This window comes from Aulostomus chinensis, chromosome 24 (genome assembly GCF_037954235.1).
Source record: "Aulostomus chinensis isolate RoL2024-O1b breed Wild chromosome 24, RoL_Achi_v1.0, whole genome shotgun sequence".
NCBI lineage: Eukaryota > Metazoa > Chordata > Actinopteri > Syngnathiformes > Aulostomidae > Aulostomus > Aulostomus chinensis.
Window position 1 is genome coordinate 13,590,334 of NC_141343.1, and position 18,883 is coordinate 13,609,216.

The 18,883-nt window shown below is 43.1% G+C and overlaps 1 protein-coding gene across 2 annotated transcripts in view; it reads right to left on the reverse strand.

Moving 5' to 3' along the window:
- Window positions 1-1,039: 1,039 nt before the first annotated feature.
- Window positions 1,040-18,883, reverse strand: part of col4a6 (collagen, type IV, alpha 6) — a 116,920-nt gene continuing 99,076 nt past the window's right edge. Inside the window, exons 22-50 of one of the 2 annotated variants that reach the window (XM_086197543.1) lie at window positions 18,526-18,582; window positions 17,497-17,592; window positions 16,460-16,617; window positions 16,190-16,372; window positions 15,928-16,111; window positions 14,146-14,190; window positions 12,189-12,260; window positions 11,678-11,785; window positions 11,294-11,512; window positions 10,902-11,060; window positions 8,159-8,329; window positions 7,925-8,068; window positions 7,676-7,798; window positions 7,270-7,451; window positions 7,139-7,202; window positions 6,951-7,025; window positions 6,731-6,838; window positions 6,528-6,635; window positions 6,381-6,452; window positions 6,136-6,255; window positions 5,935-6,051; window positions 5,352-5,513; window positions 5,139-5,237; window positions 4,864-5,016; window positions 4,523-4,639; window positions 4,193-4,384; window positions 3,649-3,820; window positions 3,458-3,572; window positions 1,040-3,047 (exon numbers count right to left, since the gene is read on the reverse strand). In XM_086197543.1, coding sequence (XP_086053669.1) covers window positions 2,787-3,047; window positions 3,458-3,572; window positions 3,649-3,820; window positions 4,193-4,384; window positions 4,523-4,639; window positions 4,864-5,016; window positions 5,139-5,237; window positions 5,352-5,513; window positions 5,935-6,051; window positions 6,136-6,255; window positions 6,381-6,452; window positions 6,528-6,635; window positions 6,731-6,838; window positions 6,951-7,025; window positions 7,139-7,202; window positions 7,270-7,451; window positions 7,676-7,798; window positions 7,925-8,068; window positions 8,159-8,329; window positions 10,902-11,060; window positions 11,294-11,512; window positions 11,678-11,785; window positions 12,189-12,260; window positions 14,146-14,190; window positions 15,928-16,111; window positions 16,190-16,372; window positions 16,460-16,617; window positions 17,497-17,592; window positions 18,526-18,582 — 3,836 coding nt within the window. In that variant the 3' untranslated portion in view covers window positions 1,040-2,786. The remainder of the gene's footprint in view (window positions 3,048-3,457; window positions 3,573-3,648; window positions 3,821-4,192; window positions 4,385-4,522; window positions 4,640-4,863; window positions 5,017-5,138; window positions 5,238-5,351; window positions 5,514-5,934; window positions 6,052-6,135; window positions 6,256-6,380; window positions 6,453-6,527; window positions 6,636-6,730; window positions 6,839-6,950; window positions 7,026-7,138; window positions 7,203-7,269; window positions 7,452-7,675; window positions 7,799-7,924; window positions 8,069-8,158; window positions 8,330-10,901; window positions 11,061-11,293; window positions 11,513-11,677; window positions 11,786-12,188; window positions 12,261-14,145; window positions 14,191-15,927; window positions 16,112-16,189; window positions 16,373-16,459; window positions 16,618-17,496; window positions 17,593-18,525; window positions 18,583-18,883) is intronic. The other variant, XM_086197544.1, reaches the window with a different exon arrangement.

Sequence of the window (18,883 nt, forward strand, 5' to 3'; positions counted from 1 at the left end):
ACACATCAAACCTCCTCGGTTAGTTTGAAAACTTTATTTTTTTTCAAAGTGTTTGAGCACAGAAATACACATTACATTAACAGACATGTATTTCCTATTTTTGTTTCAATCCTCTTTGAGGAAAACTGCATTTCTTTTCTGTCACTCCAGGCACTTACAGTATGCTGATGCATGAAAGATTCCAACTTTTTTTTGTTTGTTTTTGAACTTGAACAACCAGACAGTAGAAACAATTATGTCTGCTAAATCATCAGAGTGAATATAGTTTTTCCATATTAAACATATTCCTAAAGGCTTTTCCCCCATATTATTTAATGTACACATCATTAGCTTCCCATTCCCTCCCATTTCAGTAAATAAAATCAGGGGATAGTATCATGATTTATACGTAAAATAATTACAATCTAGATTACAAAACAACAAATACAGACCAAAAAAAAAAAAATTGGAAAATAGAAAACTAAAACGTGACATAAATGAAGGCTACCAGCAGAGAAATAGAGCTAAACACAGTAGTGGTTAAAAGTCACCCAGGAGCTCTCACTGTCCGGGGATAACGCCATTATAGAGGACTTGATATCAAACAGTTTCACTCATTTTAGCATTTTCACATGCAAAATGAAAAGTGCTGCAAACTTGGCATCCGTCAGTCGTAGTTATGGCTGCAAAATCTACATAACCGGGCAAAAAGTGCCTCCGATTTTTGTATCCACGGACAATGAAATGATACAGAGACTGAAACATAACAGGAAAAAGAAAATGTTTAAAAAAGGAGCTAAAAGCATCATAGAATTCGCTCTAACATACTCGCTGGGAAATACAGGAAGCACTATGTACAGCAATAATTAACATTCCATCAGACAGAGTGTTTTGTTGGTTTACTTCCTGTTGTAAATGTAATGAGAATAAAGAATAATACTGGGAGTTAAAATACATGAAAAACTGTGAAAAGGGATGTTGATTGATGTTTATTGACCCATTGTAGGAGTTCACATCAGTGCAATATATATATCTATATTCATACAGACGAATATATTTATATATATATATATATATATATATGAATAGGTGGTCTCATTCAAGACATTCATGACAGGTGTCTGTTAGCTAGCTGTTGGAGCTTTTATTAGCGTGGATTTGAGGGAAAGTGCTGGTTTATGCATGTAGTTGATTAGAAGCTGATGTTGCCTTTCATTTTAACCTTAATGAGAGAAGTTTGCCCCGAAGGTCGTCTGCCAGAATGTGTTTCTAACTTGCGAGCGGTCTATTTTAAAGGGAACATATGGACGTTAACAAGCTAGCACCGGTTTATTTTTTTTCTTGTCATACCATTTTTTTTCCTCAAGAGGCAGTAGAGAGTAATGGCCATGTTCACAGATTTACGAGTTTCGATTTGTAACCATCTCTTTCCGGAGCTGTGCTTGTAGTGATCTCATCAGCTACAGAAATTCCACCCCAGCATGTGAATTTATACAGTACCATGGTTTTCCGCAATAGAGACGCGATGTGTAAACGTTCTGTAACCCCAAATACAGATGGCGATGCTGCGTAGAATGGGCTTCTGTTTCAAACTACCAAAAACTCATGACCACCGAGCGTACATCAAATGGTAAATTGAAATTTTCACATTTTAGGTAGTTAGTGGTCGGGGTTTTTTTTGTTGTTTTTTTGCTTTTTGTTTTGGTGAAGACACCAAAATATGCTTTCCCCAAGTGATTTGAAGTGTAAAAGTCTAACGATAAATTCTATCTGTTGCCAGTTATCTTTTGTTAAACATAACAAGTTTAACTGCAGCAAAACATGGCAAAAAAGTAAAGTTTGTTTTTTTTTTTTAATTATACAACCATACGACATGAAGTTTTATACAGGATTTGTCTAACTAAAGCCTTTCTGGCAGAAACATTTCAGGGCAAACTTCACTTGTGATGTAGCACCAAAGAGTCACATTGTGTAACATACATGGATCACAGGTAGATAAAACAATAAAACTGAACGGTAAAGTTAAAGGACTGTACTGGTACTTTTGCATGTTTTGGCACATTATTTTAAATCATGTGTATATTACTGCTGGACAAGTACACACGTGTGACAACCAGTTGCAAATTCACCATTACAGTCATAACTGAGGGTGCAAACGTGCTGACAGCTTTTAAGGAACACATAATCTGTAAGCTAGCTGGAGTTAGCGAGGATGAATGAACCAGGGTTGAGTGACCATCTGCTGTGGCTGAAGAGTCCAGAAAAATGGGATTTTAACAGCTTTCAATGATGTTGCTTTGACTTGGTTCTGAACTGACTCAGCAGCAGCAGACGTCCAATGTGAGCGGCGTAATGCTATCTGGAAAAAGGGGGGGGGGGGGCACTCTCCGAGGTAGCCGAGAATGATTCCGATCCCACCAGCATCGCAACAAGAGAAGACATAAAATAAACACAAAGAACATAAACAATAGCACCATTGTCAGTGATAATCTAGAGGAGAGCAAACACGCTGGTGCTCCCCTCTCACCATTTCCTCCCTCCTACTGTCTCTGCGTCTTTTTTCAATAAAGCCATTCATTCCTTAAGGGGATCGCAAACTGGAAAAACGGGACCGACGTTGCCTGACTCAATCTGAAACCACCAGAGAAGTAGGAGAGGGGTTCATGGTCAGTCAGTCACATGTTCTTGTTTTATAGATTTCTTTGTTAATCATCTCCACCTCTTTTTCTTTTCTTTGAGGTGTTAATAAGTCGCCTCCGGATGTTTCCCTGCCTCCATCTCTTTCATGCTCCGTCCTTCACCTCCTACTACAAGAGCTTGCTGCAGACTTGGCAGCGGCTGACTTTGGAGCGCTCCTGGCCTCCCTTCAGCGTCTCCTGCCCTGGCGAGTAGACAAACTCCTGGCTGGGGTCCACGGTGGTTAGCCAGAAGCTGTACTTGTTGGCAAAGTAGTGGCAGGTGCCCTTGGCCCCATTGCATTCAATGAAGGGTGTTGCTCGGAAATCCTCAAGGCAGGAGCCGGGAGACACCAGGGACTGACCGCCGCCCTCAGCACCGGCTGCTGTGTGCTGCATCAGAGATGAAAACACTCAATTACCTGTTGTTGCTGCTGCAGGAAAACCAAATGTGACTGTTTTGTTGAGGAGTTTATAGGCTTGTATTTCATAACGACACATTCATTAAAGTAGCTGCAGGTTGCAAATTGCATGAGTGACAATGCAAAGTCCATGCAACTTGACAGCTTCAGGAGGCAAATTAATACGATGTTTTTATGCTCAAAGACCATGTAGAAGGGTGTTAGAACATTTTAGCGCTAAAGTTTGAGACATACACAAGGAATTTTCTTAACATTCCCCACTTTTTCTGGAAGTCAAGTTAAGAGGTAAACCCTATTGGCCATTAATCTCAATTCAAATCTCCAATTGGTCATTTTTGCAGGATGGGATTAAGATTCTTTAGTCTTCCACTTAGGACCTACCATGAGGAAGGAGTATCCTATCCAGAGACTCCTCCAGCCAGGGGGGCAGGTGGGGATGGTCAAGTCCTGACTGTGGACCGCTACTGCCTGAGATGGAGCCTCACACACTGAACATCTGGATTAAACCGGAGATTAAAATTCTTAATTTTTTAGCCAAGTTTAACAGGGAAAAAAAATACAGCCAACAGTACCTGCTGATGTAAGGTCGTATCTGATTCTCGGCAACGGGCATCATGGGTATGGGAGCAGTCGTGGACAGCCAGTAGGATTTATCATTGCGGCTGGCGTAGTAGCAGACCTCACTTTGTGTGCAGTAGAGGAAGGGGATGGTGTTGAACCTGGGGAGGCAGGACCCTGGTTGACCTGGAGACACAGACAAGGATAGAGAGGTCAAAAGAGTACTGTGCCTTCTCATTCTTCTGCTGTTCATTTCATATGGAAACCTCAGAGATTTCTCATGTGATTATTTTATGCTCTGGATGGCAAATAGACTGTGGACAAAACTAGGTTCCTGTCCTAAGCTGACCTTGAGGGGTTTTTAATTGCCTTGCGGACCGTACTCCATGAATTACATACGATTCTCATTCATTTACTTTTCCCTTTAAATGACTTACAAGGCCAGATCTTTACAGGCATTCAGCATGAATTGATCTGACGGAACAAAATGTCTCTCAGGAAAGTTAAACAACCTCATTTTTAAACTTTACAAAACAGGTTGGTGACATGTTTCCTTACCGAGGTCCTGATTGTGTGCCTTCTCCTGCCCCTCCACGTAAAGCAGACTGTATCCATCCCATAGCTTCGCCATGCCCTGGGGACACATGGGAACCTGGGAGTTCTGGCTGTGCTTCACCAGGGTATAGCCGATACCAACGCTGCGGCCAACGCTCCCGGGACTGCCAGGAGGACCAGCTTTACCTGGGAGGCCTGAGGATGAAGAAACAAGATGTTGGTTGCCGTGAAGAATCTAACAAACTTAACAGCCGTTGACATAGTTCAAAACAAGCCTGATCTTCAATAGACTGTACTAAGTGAGACAAACACATAGACACACAAACTACTGACCTTGGTCTCCAGTCGGTCCAGGGAAACCAGGGGGTCCAGGGTCACCGAGTAGACCAGGCAACCCAGGAGAGCCAGTCCTGCCCAATTTGCCAACAGGACCGGGACGACCCTTAGGACCTGGAGAAACAAGGAGAGTATTCAGAAGCAAGGACACAGAAAATTTTACCCAAATTGTAAATACATACACTACCAATATTCCATCAGAGTAGACATACTGTGTCATACCTGATCCAGGCCCAGTATTTGTACACTGCCCCACTAGGTGACAAGCTTGTTTCAGACTGAGGATGAACAGAGGGGCTGCGTAAACAGCCAGTATAAAAAAAAAAAAAATACTCAACCTGGACCTCCGGGCAATCCAGTCTGTCCAGGGTCTCCAGGGGAACCAGAGGGTCCAACTTGACCAGGATAACCAGGATCTCCAAAAGTTCGTTCAAATCTTTCTGGTGGTCTGGGCAGTGTGACACCAGGGAGACCCTTACGACCAGGAGGACCTGGGCAGGTAGTTACAGTGAAGGACAGTTGGGAGGGGAGGAGATGCTTAAGTTAAGTGGAAGTGAATGAGGCATTTTATACAATAGATGAAATCACGTAGTAAAAACTAAAATCCGCCTGCCTCGAAGTCCCTTAGGTCCTTTGCCTCCATAGTAGCCGGAGTCACCAGGAAAACCTTTAAGGCCAGGACCTCCGCTGAAGCCAGTTTGACCTCGTTCTCCTGAAAAGCAAAATTAGCCATTGTTTAGAGAAGGAAACTTGTCAACTGATTCTTCCATAATAATAGTTAAATACATCTATCTGGATTTTGTATGTCAATGAAGAACTGCCTCACCTTTGAAACCAGGGCTGCCAGGGAATCCAGGACCTCCAGGGCCTCCAGAGTCTCCTTTCCTGCCAGGGGATCCAGGGAAACCTGGGAGCCCAGAATCGCCTCTATCTCCCTGAGCTGTGCCTGGACCAGGGGGCCCAGGAGGGCCTGGTGGACCACTTAAACCTGGAGAGGAGTGTTCAAAGGTAAGAGGGGTAAGAATGTGTTGCAGATATCCACTTCATGTACACTGTTATTTTTTAATAAATAATGTGTATTTTTTTGTAATACTCTTAGTTTTCATTCACTTCCTTCGTGAGAAAATCTTCTGAAAAGATTAGCGGTCAGAGAGTTGGAATTAATTAAAAAGTAAGTAAAATCTATTTATATAGACAAAGTCACACATTGCTTTCAAGTAAAAAGAACAACAATTTCATAACAGTGCATAAAAACAACAACAAAACTTAACAGTTTTAACATCCTAAATTGGCAGGCTAACCAAAGGCCTGTCTAAAAAGGGGTGAGGGGGTTATAAGTGGTACGGGTAACAAGGATGGGTTGATCCCCACCCATGTGAATACAGTACGGACAGGAACGATGCATTTACCATACTCTCCATCCAGTCCAGGGAGGCCGGGGTCTCCCGATGGTCCAGGAATATCTGATCCCACCGTCTCACCAGGAGGTCCAGGCCGACCAGGAAATCCTGGGAGTCCAGGGCCTCCTGAGATAAACAAGCCAGCAGCGATTATTCAGATTTCACAACATGTTTATATGATATGCTCTGTTTCTGTGACATCTGCCTCACCTGAATTTCCTCTCTCTCCCTTTGGTCCAGGAAAGCCTGGTCCTCCTGGGTAGGAGACACCTCTCTCGCCTTTCAACCCTGGAATTCCAGGGGCACCAGGGCGACCCCCTGCACTCCCACCTGGAACCAAGATATACCCAAACCTCTGACTATATAGAAAAACAGCTGAACTGAAGGACTGAACAATCAGAGGGATAAAACAGTCTGTAGAAACTGTACATGTCTGGAGTTCAGGAATTCTTTACCTGGGGTTCCGGTAAGCCCTTTAGGTCCAGCAAGGCCATTAAGTCCATCCAACCCAGGTGCTCCAGACAGACCTGTGAAAGCATTCATGAGTGAGTTGTCTAGGAACAGAATCAGCGATATGCGTTTTGATTTTTTTCCCCCCTCACCTTTGGCTCCAGGACCTCCGGGACCTCCTGGACCTCCAGGAGTCCCATCTGCTCCTCTTCTTCCTGGGTAGCCAGACTGACCCTTTGGCCCAGGGAAACCAGGGGAGCCTACAAAGGATATAAGGTAAAAATGTAACCAGTGACCAGCTGGCAATGTGTGGTCCACATACTGCTGTTAGACAGTGATGCGTTATCTGTCTCACCCATTAATCCAGGCCGTCCAGCTTCACCAGGGGCTCCCTTGACTCCAGGAAAACCTGGACTTCCCGGAAAGCCGCTGTCACCAGCAGCACCATCGTTGCCACGTCCACCTTGGGAAAGACACATCAGCCAGATAGGTAACATTACTTTGGCTTGTGGGAGAAGTTTCAAAACTGATGGACAGTTCATTCAAGTTTTAAACAAACACTTGATAAGAATTACCTGGATAGCCTGAATCTCCTGGCTGACCTTTGGCTCCGGGACCTCCAGGATATCCAAAAGTATCTCCAGGTACACCTGTGGGGAAAAAAAAAAACACAGCAAATGGGATTATGATGAATTGACTGAGTACAAATGTTAGATGTGTTTAAGGATGTATTTTTGTGGTTTGGATGCTGTGTTGTTCACACCTTTGGCACCAGGACGACCAGCCTCTCCAGGATTGCCAGGAAAACCAGGCCCACCATCATCACCCTGAAAATAGACAGAACATGAAGCTCACTACCTTTCTTCCTGTTTGCATCAACACACCAGTCCTTACTCTTGGTCCAGACATGCCAGGGAATCCCATGATTCCAGCTTCTCCCTTTGGTCCAGGGAAGCCTGGAGCTCCTGGCTGCCCAGGGTACCCAGGCTGTCCAGGCTGCCCTTTACTCTGCTCAGCGAAACCAGGAAGTCCCGGCAGACCCTGACGACCAGGCACGCCCGGCAGACCCTTGTCACCTGGAAAAGCAAACAGACTGAATAACCCCTTACACAACAATGTCAGAACAACATAAAGCAAGGGGGTATGGATGATTTGAAGCAAAACATCCTGTGAATCACATTACAGGTATATTTTAGATGACAGTTAAATTACACGTTCTAGGTTTGTGGAGATGCTTTTAACTCCATATAAGTTATATTTTACAGTGACAGTCTCTGTCTGTGCTGTAAAATGACAGTACCTCTTGGTCCAGGGAAGCCAGGAAGACCACTGCCTCCAGGGATTCCAGGGTCTCCCTTTTCCAAAAAACCAAATGGAACAGGAGGCGCAGGCAGGCCAGGGGGGCCAGGGTATCCTCTGTCACCTAAAGAAGATGGTAGTTTGTCTCATCGGCTAAAGAGCTCTGTATTTGTGTGGCACTCGCCATGATGTGCCACAGCTGGGACACTTCAGATGTGAACTGACAATAAAGGACTGTCATTGACACTACCTTTCTGTCCAGGATATCCGGAACCGCCAGGAAGTCCATCTCTACCAGACCCTCCAGGTGCTCCTTTTCCTCCAGGAAAGCCTGGAGTACCAGGACGACCTGGTAGTCCAGGGAAACCCATTAGTCCAGGGAAACCTCTCTCACCTGCGTGAATAAACAGAGTGGGTGTTGGTGGTGCTAGAGTTTAACTCTAGAGAACTCAAATGAAGATCAACAGTGCCCACTCTAGCCTACCCTTCCTTCCTGGTATTCCTGGGATTCCCTCTCTGGTTCCTGGTCCTAGAGGTCCTGGGGGTCCCCTTGGCCCTGGTGACCCAGGGGTGCCAGGCAGTCCTGGAGTTCCCTTCATACCAGCAGGCCCTGGGAAACCTGGGTCTCCCCTTTCTCCCTTTCTACCAGGATACCCTGAAGGTGGACGGATGACAGGACAGATCATGGATAACGAGAGAGAAAAAGAAAGAAAAACGTAAAAGGAGAGAAATTCAGTCGGACCAATCAGCCACACTGCCAATGGAATTGTGGGGAAAGAACATGATTAATCGAAAAATACATTAAAATGAATTTCAATTAATTTTGATTCCTTCAGAGATGCTGAGGATAAAAAAGCCCCAACGAAAACTGAACAAAAAATTAATTTGCAAAAACATTATAAATAAAGATCCATAAAAAGAATTAAATTTTTTTTAATTAACTCCATTTACCATACAATTAAAAAATGAGTTTTTGCAAATTAACTACAAGTATGAACTTACCTTTTTGGAAAAAAAAAGACATTTTTTTCTACTTACCTCCTACAAAAATTTAAAAGTATTACATAAACGCTTAAGTTTAATCATTTATTTGAACACACCAACACACACAATTTGGCAAAAGGCAGAAAACAATGCAAACACACTTTCCGTTGTATTGTTTCATTGCTTTTGTAGGCTGCAATTGCACTTTGATTGGGGATATCACACATACTATGTACATAATTTTTGAATGATACCAGAATGATGTTTTATATATATATATATATATATATATATATATATATATATATATTAATATTACATAAAAGAACATAGAAAATTCAAGTGCAATTCCAGACTGAATTAGCATTTTCCAACCACATTGAGATTGTTTGAGCACACTAAATTCTACCATCACATTCTTAAAAAGATGACCCATTTTCAACACGTCCACTGAAATGTGTCCAACTTGATTTGGACAGGGGGAGGGACGTGATGAAAATGACATGTCATTTTTAAGAGTGCAGGAAAAAGCCTCTAAATTGAGATAAGCAAAGGCAAGTTTGTTAAGCTGCATTTGAGGGCCAGGATTGGTTGTCACACAAGGCTGTACACTGAATGAAACAGATCTGGCATTTATTTGAATATGTAAATGAACTATGGGGGTGGGGTGGGGTAGGGTGGGGTCGGGGTGGGGGTGGGGGTTAGTGCTGCAAAGATTAAACCAAACACCAGCTGTTACATTATTTGAAAGATCTTTTCCTTTCTAAAAGCAATATCGGAAATCTCAAGACATTGTTTTAGACATGAGGATGTTCAGTACGGGGAGTACAGCGGCGCAGTGGTTTGTAGGCTAACACGGAAGTCAGCATGAGCTGCCTCAACCAAAAGCCAATGGAATCTTTACATTGGATTTTGGATTATTACAAAAAATGTGGGAAACAAAAGCTCATTAGCAAGAGAATTATCACAAATGAACACCACTTGTATGTTTTTAGTAAAGTGTAAATGCAGTCATTGGAAGCACAAAGCTAACGGTACGCTAGGAATTTTACGAAAACTAGCTTAGTTTGTCTTCATGTTTGGTGTGATGTAGCTTCCTATCGCTACTTGTTAGCAACCAACCGGCATGGAACGGCTTACACATTCACAAGTGGTATTTACTGACTTATTTTATGCTGTAGAAAAACACGAGAGACTCAAGTCTTATGACGCTTACTCTTTTTGGGGGTTTGATGACTTACTCCTGCACCACTACTGCCTTGTGTTGTAAATTTATACCTAAAGAAAAGCTAAAGCTACGATGCATTATATTCTGAAAAGTTCTGGCCAACCATTGGAATCGAATTAGTATCAAGTCTCTCTCAGTCTCTTCATCGCAAATGGACACAAAAACTACTTTTCTTCAAATTATTATTATTGTTATTATTTTCCACCTTCACTACATTTTGTTGTAGCTACAAAAACCCCTCTTGAATTCTTTCAAATAATTTTGAGCTGGCTTTTCAAAGGCTTTGCAGAGAAAGACAAAAACAAAATAATGATGACAACAATATCGGTAGATATTTTAAAAGAAAAACACTTTCACACCCGAAGCTTGACTGCAAAATTTAAGCAAATTATTATAATTTTTTGCAGCAGAAGAAAATAAATTGACACAAAGCGTGATCTAATGCGTGAACAGCATGAAGATCGAGGAAGGGACGCAAAGGATAGAGCGGATGGGAGGATGGATGGATGGATGGATGGATGGATGATTGGGGAGAGAGTGTCTCACCTTGGCAGCCTATAGCGAATGACCCAACACCAAGAAGAAATAGATGGAGGAATGAAAGGATGGAGGATGATGATGGTGGTGGTGGTGGTGGTGGTATGTGGGAAGGAGGGAAATAAAAGGAGGAGGAAACACAGGACGAGGAAAAAAATACAAAAGAGGAGAAGGAGAGATTCTTTTGGGTGATGCAGAGTTTAAATACACAACAGGAACAAAACAGGCAATGTCATATCTGGGTCATAAATGGAGGATTGTGAAGGAAGGGAGGAAAAGGGAGGAACTAACCAACACTGGAAAAAGTGGAGGGATGACAGCAACAACTGGCAAGAATAACTACATGTATTTTCTTCTTTGGCTTTAAATCAGACGATTAATATCTATATTAACCAAGATGGAGATTACCACCTGACATTTTCCACAGAATTAAAAGATGAATGGTTGGAAGACAAAAATGCTGAATCTTTTCCCTCACCTGGAGGACCGGCAAGTCCCTTGCTTCCAGGATTCCCAGGTACACCTTGAATGCCGCCAGTTGGCTCACCTGGGGGTCCAGGAAGGCCAGGAATACCTGGATTACCATCCACGCCACGCTCTCCCTTCCGTCCAGAAAAACCTGAACGCCCATCAGGACCTGATAGAAGGACGAACAAATATGTTGACAGGTGTTATACTACACGATGACTGATACTTAACAATGTTACACTAAAAGTACCGCGATTGTCTAGTAATTTCACTCCTATATTTACAGAGCAGCAACTATCACATGTACCACACACCATTCGTCCCACAAGGAGATGTGTCGGTATACCTACAGTAAGAAGTTTGAACATGTTCTCTATTTATCACATTCTTCATACAACCCACCAGGTGATCCAAGCCCTCCAGGTGTTCCAGGCTGACCCTTGTCTCCAGGTACTCCTGGAAAACCGTCCTGTCCTGGAGATCCAGGGGTAGCTCCCAGGACCTCTCCAGGCTGGCCTTTGGCTCCGGGACGTCCCGGAGCGCCATCTTTCCCTCTGGCTCCATCAAAACTCTGCCCTGGAATACCTGGAGCTCCAGAGTCTCCTCTGGGTCCAGGGAAACCTACAAGATGGAAACAGCAGAGGCGGTTAGTTTACTGAATGTAATATTTGAAAATCAGTCAATGTTTTATCGATGTGGAATTCTAACATTTGTATTGTGTTACTCCTACCTACAAAGAAATAAATACTCAGTACTACGTGGAAACAGGCCAAAATGAAGGTTTACCCTGAGGCCCAGGCTGGCCTCCAAAGCCGGGGTCTCCTCTCTCTCCTTTGGCGCCATCAAATCCTGGACGCCCAGAGCCTCCTGGTGAACCTGGCTGACCTTTAGGACCTGACAGGTGCAAAATGGTACAAAAGGTAGACCTGGTAAACATTGTGCACAGGGACAACGTGAAATGTGTTTGGTTTTTACGTTTAATGTTTGAAAGAATATCGGATTTCACGCTGTACATGTGAATCTAAAAGGGTTTCACCTTTGGCTGTCTTTTGGAACAGAAAGATACAGAAATGTACAGTGAGCATGAGCAGGCATAACCTGAGAAGAAAATACTCAACACACTCTGAAAGTGAAAGTAAAACAAAAGTGAAAATTCTGAATTTTTTTATTATTATTACACTTTCAGTACCACCCCTTCTGTCAATGGCAATACACCTACACACACCTACACACACACACACACACACATATTATATATACATATGAATGAAGAAACAAACAAACTGCTAGACTTTACCTGGTTGTCCAGGAAATCCGGGGGTACCAGGAGTTCCATCCTCACCAGGAATGGTGCAAGGCAACACTTGGCCTGGTAGCAGTCACACACAAGTTAGCAGCCAAACCCACTTTGACAAACACACACGGACTCAAAAATATAACCACATACATCATTCGTAAGAACCAGCAATGCAGTTTTGACACAATGTACTTCAGACCTGGCGCTGATAGTATTTATATTAATACGGCCAAACTTGGAACTTGGACTGACAACCGAAAAACCAAATTTTGTAGTCAATACTGTGATTATTTGGGCTATCTAGTTGTGGTAAAGCTCATCCATCACGGAATCAGATGTCACCTGAGTGTTTCATTTTATCAGGCCCATGTATTGTTAGCATAAAATGCTAGCTAAAGTACCAAAAACAGCATATGGCCAAGGTCTTGTTTGCTTAACATGGTAGCTTCAGCTGGAAAAGCAGTATTTGGCCTAGGTCGTTTTAGTTCAACATTTCAGGTTCAGTTGTAAAATAGTATTCAGCTGAGCGCTTTTTGACCAAATGTGTTAGCTTCAGTTTGAACAGCTGTGTCTGGCTGAGCTCTTGTTAGCTTAACATGTAGGCTTCTGTTTGAAAAAACAGATTTGGGCCAAGATCTGAATCAAATACATGGAATGCACAAAAACAAAAGAGTGATACTGTCCTAAAATCTGAGCGCTAGCTTAATGTTTAAAACATATTCAAGACGAGAACGTCATACACACTGATACCATGACAGCAAATTGTCTGACTCGTCTTTCGCAATGTTGATTGTCTGTCGCCTCCATTCATGCCATTCCTGCTTGCTTCCACTGAGGTTAATTCGATCGTGAGAATAATTTTGTGTTGGATGTCGTTAGTAGTAAATTCATTGTAATGAGTGGCATTTAATATATTAGAAGGTAATGAATAGACTGAAAAATTAGGAAGTAACCAATTCAATATTTTGTTTATCATCCCCCCCCCCCCCCCCCAAAAAAAAACCCAAAACCCATATTGGTTAAAAGCACGTAGCAGAGGCAGGGCTTGGAAACATGCGCCAAGTTTCAGCAGCGTTGATTGGAGGAAGCGGAGAGAGCAAAACACCTGCGGCTGTCCGATGGTTGGACAGATCACCTGTCACGTTCAGCAACGCACAACGTCAACTAACTCCTCGAACCCAACTGTCAATCATCGACTGACTCCAACACAATGGAATCCCTAAGATGCAGGGAGTGAGAGCCTTCCATCGGCTCCGTCATGAACAAATGATTGACAGCGAGCCGCTTGCTTACAATTTCCCACAATGAATTCCTTTCAGTTTGGCTGCAAGAGCAGAAAACTCTTCTTTCTTATGATGATTCAATGTGGGACTCCCTGTAATCTTGGTATTTCTTATCAATGGACATACCCTCACTGATCGTAGAGGAGCTTCGAGGCGTATTGGATAGATCTGTGTTTGGTCTTCGTTTGTTAGCGTGTTTGGGAATCTATTAACACCAGAATACAGACACCCTTCTCATCTGTGTGGATAACCCATCTGAATGGCAGCGTATATTTTGCTGTATAGCCTTGTACCTATTTTCCAATGTGATGTCAAGGTCGTCAATAATTGAGTTCACCATTAATCAATTAATTTTTTACTGATCAATATGAATTCAAATTTGGTCACCTGTAGTTTTGTTCTTTGGGATAAAGCAGGGGTTAGATAAAATAAAAAGTGGCGAGACAACCAAAAGCGCGCCAAGTAAAACGCGGATCAGGTACGAAACAAGTTCTTAGGGAGTCCCTGCTTGTTTCTTACGCACTCTCCGTTGAGGGAAGACCAGCTAACATGGACTCTGTGTTCGGTTTTTCTGTTTATGGATCCACCAGTAACTGGGCCACCTGAGACTAAAGCTACAGATTCTGTCCCAGAAATGTTACTCTGGCTGGTGGATGAAGAACTTAGTTACCCACCCGTTCCCTCTCCGTCGTCATAAACCCCTCCACAGCTGTTTTCACCTGGACAGATACACATGCACAAGGAAGGTGAGAGAGACAGAGAGAGAAAGATGGAGTGATGGATGTACAGAGAGAGAGAGAGAGAGAGAGAGAGTGAGAGAGACAGGGAGAGAGAGAGGGGTAGAAGATGGCAGCATACAAAGCCAGTCAGGGTCATTTACATGCGCCAATCAAGCAATTAAAATACTTGTCATCAAACAAACAAAAAAAAATCAGCAATCCGTTCCATTCAATACCTTCAAGGCTCATCCAGTTAAGGCAAAAGCATAATAAATGACTTGCTTTCATGTAAAAGTGCTTCAAACAGGTTATTACACACAACAAGAGGAGAGAGAGAGAGAGAGAGAGCGAGAGGCCGATCAACACTTATGAAGAACGACAGCGGAAATTCTCCTCCTTCTCTCTCCGCCCCCGTTGGTGACAATAGCCTTCATATTAAAAGCAAAATTAATCAGTCTGTTTAGCATTAGCATCACGGGTATGAGAGCACACATTCATACTGAGGATGAGTGGCCAGCTGCTGTTGTGGTCTTTGTGTCCTTTAGTCTCAGAGAGGAAAACGATTGAAGGTCGCTGCTGTCGCACAAACTCAGGATTGCCATTTGTTTTCAACGGGCTCACACAAAAAGCACCGAGCCGAATCCCATGAAACGTCACCAAGGGGCACAACACGGCTCATAGTAAGATCCATTCAAATTTGGGTCAGATCTTTTAAACATTGCAAAAAAATTGCATTTTTTTACATGTAGTTTGGCAGACGTATAAACTCTACTGAATGCCTGCCATGGATTTAATCATGTCTGCCATGCATGTGGCTTCTTTAATGACATTTACAATCAAAGAAAGTACAAGAAAGTGGAAGAAAGTCTACCACGGGTGGTACACAGGTGCACTTCTACTTACTTTTTTGTTTATTTTCATATCCGTTTACATGTGTTCATTCATTAACTCATAACGTGGTCATGGTGGCCGTGTTTTCAGTGCTGTTAGATTGCGTCAGTGGGATTACAAGAAAAGTACTGGGCCGATTTTTACAAAACTTGGCGGACGGGTGTTGAATATGCCAAAGAAGAGCTCACTAGATTTTGGGGAAAATCTTTGTCACATTGCAAAAATTTGCATTTTTTTACATTGAGTTTGGCTTGAAGGAGGTATGGGTGCTCAAAATGCCCTTTTGTTCAAACACTGGCATTTCTCTTTGAAAACACCAAAGTTGGAATTATTCACTGCTTAGTGAATAATATGACATTGCCAAAAAAAAACAAACAAAAACTCCTCTGAGACTAAAGAATCACAGTAGCACTTAATTTCTCATCATTGTGCATCAATCAGTCCGCTAATGAAGCAGTTTGTGAATTAGAGATCATAGAGGAAGTGTATAAGCACATTAATGGAGACCATTAATCACGTAGTTAACGGTTTGCTGCTGCGACCGAGGCATGAAGGGCAGGAAGCTGCTTTGGTACAGAAAACCTAACAAGGTGTCCCTCCAAGTCCTGGTGGGCCTTGCTGCTTCCGCGAGGCCGGTGAACCAGAAACTGCGAGTCCCCAGAGGTGTTAGGATATGGTTGCTATGGTAACTACAGTGCATGGATGATGACAGTGACGGGATGAGCTGGATGTTTCGAGTCTCACCCTGTGGGGAGCATATGACTTGCACACAGTCTCCTGAGGACACATTCATGGACACACACTCCACCAGTGCTTCCTTCGTTGCTCCTTTCTGTTGACACTTACCTCTTGGTCCGGGTAAGCCAGGTTGCCCTGGAAACCCAGGTATACCAGGGTCTCCAGGCTCTCCACGAAAGCCAGGTGTACCAACATAGCCAGGACCAGGCTCTCCAGGAGCACCGGCACGACCCTTTTGCCCTGGGTACCCTGGGAAACCTTTCTCTCCGATCGTGCCAAATCCAGCGTCACCCTGGCAGGGAAACATTTTGGTGAGTTTGTTTTTGAATGCTCAAACCTGACGATGATTATTAGAGGTTGCAGTACTCACTGGGGGGCCAGGGGCTCCAGGGAAGCCAGGCAATCCATCTCTTCCCGGTTTTCCAGTTTCACCTGTGGGTCCTCTGGGTCCCGTAGCACCAAGCTCTCCCTTTATCCCCACACCAAGGTTGGGGTAGTAAGATGTGCCTTTTTCTCCCTTACGACCAGGGATGCCTCTCTCACCAGCACGGCCCTGGTCAAGCAAAGGATAGACTTCTGGGAAATTTTCACTACCATAGGGATCAAGGAGTCTATTCTGATGTGTCCACAGTTTACTCACAGGAGATCCCTGACTGCTACCAAAGCCGGGGGAACCAGAGTCACCAGGCTCACCCTTCCGTCCAGGAAAGCCAGGGCTGCCATTGATTCCTGTGGGTCCTGGTAGCCCTGGCGACCCCGCGGTGCCTCCTCCAAGACAGGCACAGTCACCAGGATCCCCTGATGGACGGAGGGGAAGTGCGTTTGATGGTGACGTGATAAGAGATCACCTAACCTGACCAACTTCTGCTTCATTTAAAGCTCAAAGTGAGCTGACACCTCAGTAGACATACAACATATTACAGTTATTTTGTTTTGACTTGGCCAGGATTGTACAGTAAAGATGGTTTTTGAAGAAAAACTATGTGTTGAATATTGTTTGACACAGTAAGAGGCTATTGACATTTGCCCCTCTGATTTGGGCCTATTTTCATTTACCTTTAAGCTCATATTCATTAACCCACAAGGTCATAGGCATTATTTTTTGGGTTGTCCGTCCGCCTGACAAACGCCAACAGGGAATTTCTTCAGATGTGGCTCAGATACCCACTGGGACTCAACTCCTTGCAATGCCTTGAGGAAATGTCTCCAAATTAGCTACCTACAACAACCACTTGCACTTGAGGATGAACCGAGAGGATTTTGGTGGGCAAAGGCCAAGGTCGCCGAGGCAGGCACAAAAACACAATACATACTTCTAGTTTCAATAGTAGACTTTATATCAAAAAGGGAGAAAAGATTGCATTTCAGGAAATTGTTCTGTATCTCAGCTTAAAATGCCAGCAGTCTAGATTCTAACACTTTAACTTGCTTCCTATTATATACTTTTATGTACTTACAGACCACATCTGCTCAAGAAAAAAAGCTTTATGCTCCCTTAAGTTTGATGAAAATGGAAATATTCATAGCATATGAAATAAACAGATGTCAGTAGTGACTTCTCTGCATCATTGGGAGAAGAATGAATTTGGAACCCCAATTGGACCACGTTTACTGTCAAGTTTCTGAGTGAAATTTCCCTACAGTTCACTTTTTCTGGTAGGAGTTGTTTGTATGTACCTCTGAAGCCCTTATACCCTCTGTCACCCGGCTGTCCTCTGGGGCCTGGGAGCCCAGGCTGTCCAGTGATACTGGTGGTGGAACCATCTGTAGGACCTCAAAAGACACACACACAAATATATCCAATTAGAATTGAAAATCTAAAATTAGATGGACTGGAGTGAGTTGACCAAAGGAGCAAAGTAAACGGTGTTTTTTTTTAGATTTCACACTGTTTGATACCGAGCTGATCTGCACTGACTTACTGTGGTCAGTAATCCAGTGACTTTCACCACCAGATGAGTGCGAATGACAGCCAAGAACAGATTCAGGTAAAAGCCCCTCTTTTGGACAAATTGATTTCCCCCCAAACATCTAACCAGCGTAGTGCATGCGCCGCTTGGTGTCACAGTGTGGAACCAGGGTTAGTTTGCTCAGTTTGGTCTTCAGATTTGATAGATTTGAGCTGCTATTGCAAGATGACAGTTGCTTATTTTTCTTAAAAAGCATTACATAGTTTATATCTTATTGAAATATAAAACAGCTTTGTATTTAGCACGAACTAATTCACTGATTTTACAGTATTATGACTAAAATGCATGCATTTGAAGATGGAAGGATTACAAATATTTGGTCTCTGTTGTTGCAAGAGTAAATAATTAGAATGTATGTATTCATGAAAGTGGTTGTTCATAATCAATTGACAGAAAACTATTTTGTTCTTGCTATGTTTGCAACTGCAGTAATTGAGTCTTTTTCTCTCAGTGAAGGCGAGCATCAATATAAAATCAGTGAATTATGTTCACAGGCGACACCTTGTGGCCAAAGATAAGAAAAGCAGCTTGGAGTAGACAAGCCCAACCAGTCTATCCAAGTCTGAGCCGGCTAACAGCTGCATCCTCCTCCTTAGCGATACTTACCAGCCCACCTTGCACAGAGTTAAAAAGAGCAGCTGGATGTTGCCCACTGAAAGTTGTGTTGGTTGTTTTTTAAATTTGCTTTGGAAAGCTGATTATTGCCATAACAGCAACATGGCCACCTTTAGGGTACCTGCAATGGGCCTGACGGGCCCCTCAGGGTAGATGATGCAGGGTTCAACGGGCAAGCCTTGGAGAACAGTAAAGTCAGTCAACCGTGATGCTTCTATCTTGTACCTGTACTTTGTTCATGGCTGGTAAACTACAAAATCCATCGTAATATTCACAATTCCTTAAACCCAATCCTAGTGCTGTGCTGGCTGATCCAAATGTTGTATCCATACTTGCCCCTTTGTATTTCACTCATAAAAATAGGTACAAATGGATTTGTTTTCAGCTTTCTTTCATACAATCATTCTAACAGTAAGTGTCCTTTATGTCCTAAAAACAATGTCAATCTTCATCATCACACATGATGGAAACACGAAAGG